General features: G+C 47.6%; 1 protein-coding gene across 1 annotated transcript in view; it reads right to left on the bottom strand.

The window, feature by feature from the left end:
* The window catches only part of pacrg (PARK2 co-regulated), a 324,372-nt gene that overhangs the window by 237,658 nt on the left and 73,183 nt on the right, over nt 1-13,531 (bottom strand). The window contains exon 2 of the mRNA XM_078238143.1: nt 3,503-3,637. Coding sequence (XP_078094269.1) covers nt 3,503-3,637 — 135 coding nt within the window. The remainder of the gene's footprint in view (nt 1-3,502; nt 3,638-13,531) is intronic.

Here is a 13,531-nt window from a genome sequence, read left to right on the forward strand (position 1 = left end):
TGGTGTGGTTAAAACTCTTACTGCATTACACCCTAACCAGCACGTCTTTCAGACTGTGGGAGGAAATCGGAGCACCTGGAGGAAACCCACGCAGACATGGGGAGAATGTGCAGACTCCACACAGACAGTGACCCAAAGCCAGGAATCGAACCCAGGTCCCCGGCTGCTGTGAGGAAGCAGTGCTAACCAGTGTGCCACCGTGCCACCCTTCAGTTATTACAGTTGCGAAAACCTTTTCTCCGTAAGATGGTGTGAAAGAATCTCGCAGGGAAGAAACTCGATTCAGGGTGAATTGGCAACTTGGGAAAGGAGCTGGGTGAATATCTGATGATGTGGATTCAATGTTTTCCAGGTATGAAGATATATGAAAGAGAAAAGCAGAGTAGGACCATTGGCCCTTTCAGTCTATTCAATACTGACCTGTAATCTCTTGTGGTGCAGGAGTAGAAAGGGAATTTTATTGTGCTTCTGACAGACATTGCCACAATGAAAGCAGTTTTCTCAATAATAGCACACAGAGACACAAATACCAGCCATACACAGACATGCACAGGCACAAGAAAGCAGCTATACAATCACCTGGGAAAGACAACAAAAACACTCTTCTAAATTTCCTCTCCGAACCTTGAAGATGATCAAACAAGTTCACAAAGGCGACATGACAAGACATACCCCCATCATTAACCTAAGCTCCGTATATAGTTACACTGAGCTGCTCTCTGAGTGCTTAGAGCACTTACTGCACATCCTGACAACTTGTTCCACAGCTCACCACATGCATGCAGGCCTACCTCGCACTAAGTTGATCTTTCTCTACACCCTAGCTATGACTGTAACACTACATTCTGCGCTCTCTCCTTTCCTTCACTATGAACGGTATGCTTTGTCTGTATAGCGCGCAAGAAACAACACTTTTCACTGTATGCTGATACACGTGACAATAATAAATCAAATCAAATCAAATCAAATCTGGAGACAGACAGAGTGGATTCTGGTAACGGAGTGACCTCGTCTTGTCTTTGTCCTGGCCCATCAGTTAAGGAGCTTCACAGTTGTTCGATGGGGAAGCAAGCACCAGCCAAAGCACACAGGAGGAATGTGAGGAGTCAAAATCTGGGTTAATGACCCTTAATGAGTGGATGAACAGTCCAGTGTTGATTGTTTGTTCTTGCTAAGTTACTGCCTTCTGTCTGCGGTACCAACCGACTCAAGAACAGCTTCTTCCCTGCTGCCATCAGACTTTTGCATGGACTCACCTCGCATTAAGTTGATCTTTCTCTACACCCGAGCTATGACTGTAACACAACATTCTGCGCTCTCTCCTTTCCTTCTCTATGAATGGTGTACTTTGTCTGTATAGCGTGTAAGAAACAATACTTTTCACTTTATCCCAATACATGTGACAATAATAAATCAAATCAATGGCCGACCTTATTGCAACGCTTGGTCGTGTCACTTGGTGCTTCCTAACCTATGGAACTTAAATCGTCCTTCCATTTGGAGCAAAAGCAATCTTTTCATTATTCTGAAGCTCTCGAACTCTATTTTATTGACTATAGTATACCCCTTTTGAACGAACTCTGTAAGCTTTGTAATTTGTAAATGGTTTCTGGAAAATGAGAGTAATTGGGATTTTATTGAATCAGCTATTGATTAAGCATTCTGGTATTGGAATGCAGAGTACCTGAGGTATTGTGACAGAAAGGACAGGATTGGACTGCTTCCAGTTAAACATTGCAGGAAGCTGGATTGATAGGGGATTTTTCAGTGGGGAGTTTGCTTACTGGTGTTGTAATCTCTTGTGGTCCGGGAGTAGATAGAGAACTATTTAACCACATATTTACCTACTGGTTTCCCTGACACTAAAGGGCAATATAGCATGGCCAATCCACCTAACCCGCACATCATTGGAGTGTGGGAGGAAATTGGAGCAGCCGGAGGAAACCCACGCAGACACAGGGAGAAAGTGCAAACTCCACACAGACAGTGACCCAAGGGCGGAATTGAACCCGGGTCCTTAGCGCTGTGAGACAGAAGTGCGAACCACTGTGCAACTGTATCATGTCAAAAGGCACTACGTAAAGGCACGACCACCAGTGGCACAGTGGCTAGCACTGTTGCCTCACAGCGCCAGGGACCCGGGTTCAATTCCGGCCCCGGGTCACTGTCTGTGTGGAGTTTGCAAGTTCTCCCCGTGTCTGCGTGGGTTTCCTCCGGGTGCTCCAGTTTACTCCCACAGTCCAAAGATGTGCGGGTTAGGTTGATTAGCCATGTTGAATTGACCCTAGTGTCAGGGGGATTAGCAGGGTAAATATGTGAGGGTTACAGGAATAGGGCCTGGGTGGGATTATGGTCGGTGCAGACCCGATGGGCCAAATGGCCTCCTTCTGTACTGTAGGGATTCTATAAATATAAGTTGCTGCTGTCATTACTTATACTATTTAATTGTATAGTGTGTATGCAAGATTAGTGGAATGCATTATAAATATTGATGTCCTGCAAGACAATTACTCAAATCTGAATGCATCAACTTTATCTATTTTATGAAAAATCTGGAAAAAGCCAGCTATCCCTCATTCCTGCTTTCATAGGATAAAAAACACCCCACACTGTCCTCTTTAAGATTTATTGCTGTGTGACTTTGTGAGCATCCCGCGACGTGGATGCAGCCCATTCCCTCTGAAAGCTTTCCCCGTAATGAAATCTATAATTTCCTAATCAGTTTAAGAATGCGCCATCGCTGTCCCCTGTCATGACACTCAGATATAAATTGTTGAGAGAAAATAAACTGAATTGGATTAATAAAAGGGATTTCTGTCCTACCGGATTTTTTTTTTTTTGCAAAAGCTGAATAACAGCATTAGAGACTGGAACTAATCGATTCATTTCTAAACCAATTAACCTTTCACAAGGGAAAACGGAGGAGCCGCAATGATTTCAGATTGGAGGTCAGTCAGTGACAGGGACGTGACTGTCATTGATTACATTAGCAAGCCGGCATGGGAAGTGAAGAGTTGTAATATCGGTCCGAGCTTAATCTACATTCCACACTTGATTACAGACGGTACACAATTATGACCCAGCTATTTAGCTAATTAAAGGTTGCATTCAAAAGATGTGGCCTGCAATGCAGGATGAAGTTATGACAATGAGCCCAGGCTGACACGAATCAGGGGTAGACTGGCTGGAACAGCTGAGTCTTGCAAATCCTCATAAAAATGGAAATAGATGCCGAGTTATAAAGGCTTCCTTTTTTTTCCCAGAAAGCACTTCTGACCCTGTCATCTCCCGAAGCACCTTATTGAATCATTAGAATTGGGCGAAGCTGCCTCATGGGTGTGTTTGCAGTACCATTTACTCAAATACTTCCGGCATGGATGAATTGGGCCGAAGGGCCTGTTTCCGTGCTGCATATCTCTATGACTCTATGAATAAAATAATTGATAAGCCAAATTGGCTCCTGGCAGGAAAAGTTGTGCACGAGTTAATATATGGGGCAAACCTTCCAGATGATCCGGTTCCCTTTCGCGTCGTGCTCCATAGCAACAGGGAAGTCACCCCTTTCGTAAAACTTTCGGAACGCCGTCGGTTTGATGTGCCTCTCCTTGAATGCACCCGCCGCTTGAGGTCCAACCACCTAGCAAAGGGACAAGAGCAAGAGTGACTTTCCTGGTGGTGTGTCTGTCCAAAAAAAAACTTGCATTCGTACAGGGCCTTTCAATGATGTCACAATGATGGGGCGGCACGGTGGCACGGTGGTTAGCACTGCTGCTTCACAGTGTCAGGGACCTGGGTTCGATTCCCAGCTTGGGTCACTGGCTGTGTGGAGTTTGCACGTTCTCCCCGTGTCTGCGTGGGTTTCCTCCGGGTGCTCTGGTTTCCTCCCACAGTCCGAAAGACGTGCTGGTTAGGTGCATTGACCCAAACAGGTGCCGGATTGTGGCGACTAGGGGAATTTCACAGTAACTTCATTGCAGTGTTAATGTAAGCCTTACATGTGACTAATAAATTATCTTTAAAAAATGACTGAAAACATTTTCCAAAAAAAAGTACTTTTATTCTGGAAGTGTCTTCACTGACTTCACTTTTACAGATGCACCGTAGAAAGCATTCTTTCTGGTTGTATCACTGCTTGGTATGGCTCCTGCTCTGCCCCAAGACCGCAAGGAACTACGAAAGATCAAGAATGTAGCCCAATCCATCAGGCAAACCAGCCTCCCAGCCATTGACTCTGTCTACACTTTCCGCTGCCTCAGAGAAAGGTGCCATGAGGGACCTGTGACAAGGTCCCTCATGGCAGACTGGTGCAGAAGGTGAAGTCACATGGGATCAGAGGTGAGCTGGCAAGGTGGATACAAAACTGGCTCGGTCAAAGAAGGCACAGGGTAGCAGTGGAAGGGTGCGTTTCTGAATGGAGGGCTGTGACAAGTGGTGTTCTTCAGGGATCAGTGCTGGGACCTTTGCTGTTTATAACATATATAAATGATTTGGAGGAAAATGTAACTGGATTGATTAGTAAGTTTGCGGATGACACAAAGGTTGGTGGATTTGCGGATAGCGATGTGGACCATCAGAGGATACAGCAGGATATAGGTCAGTTGGAGACTTGGGCGGAGAGATGGCAGATGGAGTTTAGTCCGGACAAATGTGAGGTAATGTATTTTGGAAGGTCTAATACAGATAGGAAATATACAGTAAATGGCAGAACCTTTAGGAGTATTGATAGGCAGAGGGATCTGGGTGTACAGGTACACAGGTCACTGAAAGTGGCAACGCAGGTGGAGAAGTTAGTCAAGAAGATATACGGCATGCTTGCCTTCATTGGCCGGGGTATTGAGTTTAAAAATTGGCAAGTCATGTTGCAGCTTTATGGGACCTTAATTAGGCCGCCCTTGGAATATGGTGTTCAATTCTGGTCGCCACACTACCAGAAGGATGTGGAATCTTTGGAGAGGGTACAGAAAAGATTTACCAGGATGTTGCCTGGGTATGGAGGGCATTAGCTATGTGGAGAGGTTGGAGAAACTTGGTTTGTTCTCACTGGAGCGATGGAAGTTGAGGGGAGACCTGATAGAAGTCTACAAGATTATGAGAGGCATGGACAGAGTGGATAGTCAGAAGCTTTTTCCCAGGGTGGAAGAGTCAATTACTAGGGAGCATAGGTTTAAGGTGTGAGGGGCAAGGTTTAAAGGAGATGTACGAGGCAGATTTTTTACACAGAGAGTAGTGAGTGCCTGGAACTCATTGCCGGGGGAGGTAGTGGAAGCGGATACGGTAGTGACTTTTAAGGGGCGTCTTGACAAGTACATGAATAGGATGGGAATAGAAGGATATGGTCCCCGGAAGGGTAGGGGGTTTTAGTTAAGTCGGGCAGCATGGTCGGTGCAGGCTTGGAGGGCTGAAGGGCCTGTTCCTGTGCTGTAATTTTCTTTGTTCTTTGTTCTTTTGTTCAGCCGGCATAATTAAGGACCCCACACACCCCGGACATTCTCTCTTCCACCTTCTTCCGTCGGGAAAAAGATACAAAAGTCTGAGGTCATGTACCAACCGACTCAAGAACAGCTTCTTCCCTGCTGCCGTCAGACTTTTGAATGGACCTACCTCGCACTAAGTTGATCTTTCTCTCCACCCTAGCTAAGACTGTAACACTACATTCTGCACCCTCTCCTTTCCTTCTCTATGTACGATATGTTTTGTCCATACAGCAAAGAAACAATACTTTTCACTGTATACTAATACGTATGACAATAATAAATCAAATCAAATCAAATCACTGCTGTCGAAGAGAATCACTACATTTCCAAAGGGAGACTGCTAGGTATATTGACACAAGCAGTTTCATTATGGACTGAAAAACAGAAGGAAAAGTACTACGGATGATGGAAACCTGAAATAAGAAGAGAAAATGCTGGAAATACTCAGCAGGTCAGGCAGCATCTGTCCAGAGAGAGATAAACAGAGTTAATAACGTTTCAGATCAAATACCTTTCAGAACAGTGCCAAAGAAAGGTCCTCCGTCTGAAACTTCAACTCTGTCTCTCTCGCAACTCATGCCACTGGGCATGCTGAGTGTTTAGAAACACGGACAATAGGACCAAGAGAAGGCCATTCGGCCCTTCAAACCTGCTGCGCCATTCATTCTGATCATGGCTCATCATCATATTCAATATCCTGATCCCCTCTTCCCCCATTGTTATAATGTAACCAATGGTTACACTGGAATCTGTTATAATGTATCCAATGGTTACATTAGAATCGGTTATAATGGTTACATTAGAATGGTTATAATGTAACCATGCTGTCCATGCTGTGAGGGTCAGCTGACTAGCTGACCTGGTATAAAAGCAGATGGGGATTGTGGGGAGTTTTGTGTCGCCCAGGGTGTGGCCTGAGTGTTGGTGTAATGAAGTTTTCTTTATTAAACCTTTTTCTTTACTTTACTTTGTGAAGTTAGTTCTTTTATTGCTGGCAACTGATGTAATCCTTACTGCCGGATGAACACCCATATCCTTTGATCCCTTTAGCCCCAAAGCTATATCTATAGAAACATAGAAAATAGAGGTATTCTGGCAGTTTCACTTGTTACTTCACGAAGAACCAACCTGGTTTTAAACTGGCCTGAAGCAAATGTCTGTTCCCAACACATGGCTATCACACACACACACAGCAGCTGCATGTCAGAGTGCTAACTGTACTTAAGTTTTTTAAGTTTTAAGTTTATTTATTAGTCACTGCAATGAAGTTACTGTAAAATTCCCCTAGTCACCACATTCCGGCACCTGTTTGGGTCCATGCACCTAACCAGCACATCTTTGGACTGTGGGAGGAAACTGGAGCACCCGGAGGAAACCCATGCAGACATGGAGAGAACGTGCAGACTCCACACAGACAGTGATCCAAGCCGGGAATCGAACCCAGGTCCCTGGCCCTGTGAGGCAGCAGTGCTAACCACTGTGCCATTGTGCCGCCCACTGTGCCATTGTGCCGCCCACTGTGCCACCGTGCCGCCCACTGTGCCACCGTGCCGCCCACTGTGCCACCGTGCCGCCCACTGTGCCATTGTGCCGCCCACTGTGCCACCGTGCCGCCCACTGTGCCATTGTGCCGCCCACTGTGCCACCGTGCCGCCCACTGTGCCACCGTGCCGCCCACTGTGCCACCGTGCCGCCCACTGTGCCATTGTGCCGCCCACTGTGCCACCGTGCCGCCCACTGTGCCATTGTGCCGCCCACTGTGCCACCGTGCCGCCCACTGTGCCACCGTGCCGCCCACTGTGCCACCGTGCCGCCCACTGTGCCACCGTGCCGCCCACTGTGCCATTGTGCCGCCCACTGTGCCACCGTGCCGCCCACTGTGCCACCGTGCCGCCCACTGTGCCACCGTGCCGCCCACTGTGCCACCGTGCCGCCCACTGTGCCGCCCACTGTGCCACCGTGCCACCCACTGTGCCACCGTGCCGCCCACTGTGCCACCGTGCCGCCCACTGTGCCACCGTGCCACCCCTGTAACTATAGGATTTCCGATGAATGTTCACATCTCGTCTACTTGGTCTTTGAGAAAATGAATTATTTTGCCCTTCCAAATTTGAATTGTGTCCTGGGGGGTGTTTTGAGGTGAATGAAATAGGAGTGTTAATGTAGATGATACCTTTAGTGCATTACACAATCTGTATATTACACAAAATTAAATTTTATTTGCTTAAGCACGCTTTTCCCTGTAGAATATTGGTATCAATATCCTAACTACATCTGGTGATGACAGTGTAGCTTTAAAAACATGGCCAGCATCCATGATAACAGCTTATCAACAAGCTGAATGTTGCAGTTGCTGGAAATCTGATATATAAACAGAAAACAGTGACAATTCTGAGTGGGTCAGGCAGCATCTATGGAGAGAGAGAAACAGAGTTAACGTTTCAGGTCAATGACCTGTCATCAGAACTGGGAAAAGTTAGAGATGCGATAGAATTCGAAGAAAGGTACAAGGACGAAGGAAGGACCGTGAGGGGCTGGAAAGACAGGAGAGATTTGAATGATGGAGGAGGTAGTCTTACAGAGTCAGAGGGGAAGGCAATGGGGGCAAGGAAACAAAGAAATAAAACATCTCCTTGGTGGCACAGTGGTTTGTGCTGCTGCCTCACAGCGCCAGGGACCCAGGTTCAATGCTGGCCTCAGGTGACTGTGTGGAGTTTGCAAGTCCTCTCCATGTCTACGGTTTCCTCCCCACTCCAAAGATATGCGGGTTAGGTGGCTCGGCCGTGCTAAATTGCTCCTTAGTGCCCTAAGATGTGTAAATTAAGGGGATTAGCCAGGTAAAAACGTGGGGTTACGGGGATAGGATCTGGGTAAGATGTTCTGTTGGAGAGTTGGTGCAGACTCAATGGGCTGAATGGCCTCCTTCTGCACTGTAGGGATTCTATGATTCTTCGCCTCTGTCTGAAAACACGAATAAGAGAAAATCCGAAACATGCAAAGAACAAGAAACAAACTGGTGGGGACAGATTTTACAATCTGCAACTGCTGGGCTCAGTGCTGAATTTGGGAGACTGTAAGGTGCCTCATCAGGAGGTGAGGTTCTGTTCCTCAACTTCAAGTGGAGCTTCACTGGAACAGTGCAGCAGGTCTTTTTTTTCATAGAAACCCTACAGTGCAGAAAGAGGCCATTCGGCCCATCGAGTCTGCACCGACCACAATCCCACCCAGGCCCTACCCCCATATTCCTACATATTTACCCGCTAATCCCTCTAACCTACGCATCTCAGGACACTAAGGGCAATTTTTAACATGGCCAATCAACCTAACCCGCACATCTTTGGACTGTGGGAGGAAACCGGAGCACCCGGAGGAAACCCACGCAGACACGAGGAGAATGTGCAAACTCCACACAGACAGTGACCCAAGCCGGGAATTGAACCCAGGTCCCTGGAGCTGTGAAGCAACAGTGCTAACCACTGTGCTACCGTGCCGCCCAGGTCGAGGACAGATATGTCAGCATGGAAAATAGCTAAAGAGTTAACTTTTGAAAAATTAGCAGCATAGAACAGTACAATTGAAGGAGGCCATTTGGCCCATTGAGCTAATGTGGGCTCTTAGAAAGAGCTATGGCACTTAGTGCCATTCCCAGTCAAGTGACTCCATCAACTTACCAATAACTACATCAATCTTTGTGTTGTAAGTGGAGTTAATACAATCAACAACATTACCCAAATAATACTCTACGTCCATCATTTAATTTTAATTCAATTCATGGGCGTCGCTGGCTGGCCAGCATTTATTGCCCATCCCTAGTTGCCTGAGGGCAGTTGAGAGTCAACCACATTGCTGTAGATCTGGAGTCACATGTAGACCAGACCAGCTAAGGATGGCAGATTTCCTTCCCTAAAGGACATTAGTGACCCAGACGGGTTTTTCCGACAATCAACAATGGTTTCATGGTCATCAGTAGATTCTTAATTCCAGATATTTTTTATTGAATTCAGATTCCACCATCTGCCGTGACGGGGATTCAAACCTGGGTCCCCAGAACATTAGCTGAGTTTCTGGATTAGTAGTCTACTGATAATACCACTAGGTCGTCCCCTCCCCAATGAATCATATAAAATTCTGCGGCACTATTCGGCACTCTGAATAATCGAAGAATGAGCCATTCTCCCAGCCTCTTCACCTCTTTCAAACCAGATATGCAAGAGCGGCTGAACAACAGTCTCCAAAATCCTATCGCAGCTTATCGGGGAGAGGGGCGGGTGATCATATTTGTGAAACCTCCACTACCAGCCCCGTAGCCCGAGCTGGTGGACGTACTGATTCCACATGAGAACTTGCTGAGAGGGATAAATTCTAATTACAAACGGAGTAACTGCCACAGTGAGTGTGGCACTGCTGAGTGTGCACAATTCGCCTGAGACTGGTTTCCAAATGGGTTCAGTGCTTGGGAGTCTATTTGAAAAAAGGAATTTTAAAGAGCTCCATAAATTATACAAGAGTCCAGAGCCTGGTCACCCCAGCTAAAATATTAAAGCAGGGCCAACGCTACACAAATCTATCTTCTGAAAACGATGACTGGACCATATGACTACTTAAAAGAATTGTGTCAAAACCAAGGCGTTATCAGTCGTACGTGGTGATTTACATGAATGTGGCTCGCTATTATACCACGTTCCCAAAACAAAAATTAAGCTTTTTTAAAAAAAAAATCTCTGCTGCCATTTTTTCTCCCGATTCGGCAGAACATTAGGAACAGGCACAGCTTGCCTGCTTTCACTTTGAGCAGTGGATTCAATGAATTCTCTTTAGGGAGAGCTGGACTGCTTTCTGGAGGGGAGAAGGGTCACCCCTTACAAGAAATGGATACTTCAAAGAGTTATCAATCAGGGCAAGAGTGGCACGGAGGTGGGCAGATTTGGGGAGGGGTGTTGGTCATGGATGACAGAGGTTGTCACAGAAGACCTTTCGAGAATTTTTGCCCCCCAAGTTTTGCCTGAACTTTGAATCTGGATCATTCCGCCTCCCCACCCCCTTGCCCCTCCCCTAGCAGATCGCATGGCTTTTGGCAGGGTTGATGGGGAATATATATGCTGTGATATATCATAAGCTGAATTTTACCTGTCCTCTAGGGATGGCTGGGAGATGGTGGTAATGGAAGAGGTTGGTGATGGGGGTGATGACGGAAGTGGTGCCCACCACCATGGCATTTTGCCAACAGCGGGGGAGATGAAGAACAGCACCCCCCAACTCCCCCTCCCCCCCCCCCCCCGCTCGCCCAGAGGCCAATTGAGCCATTTAAGTGGCTAATTAACAGCCTCTTCCTGCCACCACCGCTGGCGTTTTACCAGTTCTGGGTGGCCCCCTTTCCCATGTGGGGAGACTGCCTGACTGAACTGTGGGTTAGGAGGAAGGTTCTCCCTTTCAGGCTCATGTTGCCCCCCCCGCCCCTCCCCCCACCCCCCGCCTGCCACCACCTCCTCCTCTACTTCCAGTGACAAAGGCCACCCCCGCAGCAACTGTCCTTCTGCCCTCCCCATCCACGCCTCCTCCTCACTGGGGGCTATCTGACTGGCCCTGCTGCTGCTCCCAGACTCCAGTCACCTGGTTGGGAGGACGGCCTGTTCTCATGGCAACCTCTCCTTGCAGGCGCGGTCCCAGCATCAGCCACGACGGCGTTGCTGAGCTGCCGGCCCTCCAATTGGCCGGCAGTGCCTGGGGCTAGTAGGCCGTCCTTAAGAGAGACAGAAGCCCCAATGGCAACTAATTAGCTGCCTGGCAGAGGCAAAAGTGCAATGAGGGCTCCCACACATGATCGCGGTGGGATTAGCTCAGGCTTTCTGCCCTGTCATCAGGACAAGATTCAACCCGATGTTTTACAATTGTACGGGACAGGCTGGATGAACCAGAGGGGCTTTTCCTGTCTGCTCTTGTTCATATGTGTGCAGGGCTTGATCGCAAAAGGAGTCCCAGGCAGCCAATGGTTCGGACCTAGAATGCGCTGGCTGGGAGTGTGGCGGGCATTGGTTCAATCGAAGCATTCAAAAGGGAATTCGATTGTTATCCGAAAAGGAAGGGGTACAGGGACAAGATGGGAGAATGGGGCTTGGTGAATGGATCATTCGGAGAGTTGGTGCAGACAAGATGGGCCAAATGGCCTCCTTTTGTGCTGTTACAATTCTATGATTTGGAAGTGGCAGAGAATGATAATATCACGCAGTTTCAGTTGACAATCTCCTCACTCAGTCCATGTCCTTGCATGGTTTGAATTGTTCCCTCTCTTTGTCAGCTATCTCCAGATGTTTATATATTAATTCAAATATATTGTCACCTTTTCAGACATTACTTCCAAAAGAGATTGAGTCAGTCTTTCCACTTTAAGCAGTGTAAAATGGACAGTGAAGGCTCCAGAGAGGGTGTAATGTCCACCCACCAGTTTCTGATGTCTAACACAGAGACTAAACCCATATTGGACCAAGTTAGCAAGAATCACAACAGAATCATAGAATCCTTACAATACTGAAGGAGGCCACTCGGCCCATCGAGCCTGCACCGACAACAACCCACCCTATCCCCATAACCCCACCTATTTACACTGCTAATACCCCCCCCCCGAAACTAGGGTCAATTTAGCATGACCAATCAACCTAACCCACACATCTTTGGTCTGTGGGAGGAAACCAGAGCACCCGGAGGAAACCCACGCGGACCACAGGGAGAACGTACTAACTCCACATAGACAGTGACCCTGAGGCTGAAATCGAACCCGGGTCCCTGGTGCTGTGAGGCAGCAGTGCTAACCACTGTGCCACCGTGCCGAACACAACAAAGGAAAATGAACTGTACTGGTCTGAATTTGTCCGCAAAGCATTTTTTTACATCTAATTCACCAGTTCAATTCGCTCGTAGATTGGAGCAGACTTAGAATCATTATTCACTCTCTTAATTACATAGGCCATTACTCAAACCCATTCTCATTGCTTTCCATGCAGCTAGTCGAGTGAAATGGGTTGGTCTTTTTAATTCCTAAATTCTCATATCCAGCAGCAGATGAACATGAGATATCAGGTGGCAAAATAAAGCATAATCAGAAACCCAACCTGATATTTATTTCTAGGTGTAAACTCTGCTGGACTTTTCTTTAAAACCAGTGTCACAAAAATCAGCTTGTATTTGCACTGTTGATTGTTGACCAGAGTTCTGCTGGATGTTGGATGAGGGCAGGATCAGACATGACAATACTGGCCTTGCAAACTGCACTCACATACTGAGACCGGGCAGAGGAACATCGGAACAGGAAGAAGCCATTCTTCCCCTTGGGCCTATTCTGCCCTTCGATACCATGGCTCACCCGCACCCTTGGCGAACAAATATCTAACACTGTTCAGAAGAGTTCCAAGCTTCTGCAAGTTCCCCTCCAAGCCACTCACCATCCTGACTTGGAAGTATATTGCCGTTCCTTCGTAGTCGGCATTGTGGATCAACCCACAAAACATGGACTGCAGCGTTTCAGGAAGGCAGCTCACCGCCACCTTCTCAAGGGCAACCAGGGATGGACAATAAATTCTGGGCCCAGCCAGCGACACCTATATCCCATGAATGAATAAAAAAAAACCCTCTGGGTGGAATTTAATGCCCTCCGTCAAGGGGAGTTTGGTGGCAGATGGACACTTAGTCAGACGGGAAGGTGGCGGATGTGGACCCCACCATCTTCCTGCCTCTGACCTGATTAATTCTGGCGCAGAATGTCTCCTGGATGGCCTTCCTACCCACTGATAATTGAGACCATTAAGTGGGCAATCCTGGCACTGCTGGCATTAACCAAGGTGGGAGGGGTGGGGTGGGCTTTGATGTGGTGGGAGGTGGGAATTATCATGTAGGAAGCCTGAAAACCAAAAGGTTTGCTTGCAGGCTTCCAAGGAGGGTACCCCATTGTCAGACACTCAGTTCCCAATCAAGAGACTAGCAATGGGGGTGAGGGGGCCGCTCTAAGCCAACTCCTGCTCACCCTTACTGTCCACCATCCACTCCCCTGTGACCCCCCAATGTCG

The sequence above is a fragment of the Mustelus asterias genome, chromosome 21 (genome assembly GCF_964213995.1).
Source record: "Mustelus asterias chromosome 21, sMusAst1.hap1.1, whole genome shotgun sequence".
NCBI classification, from domain to species: domain Eukaryota; kingdom Metazoa; phylum Chordata; class Chondrichthyes; order Carcharhiniformes; family Triakidae; genus Mustelus; species Mustelus asterias.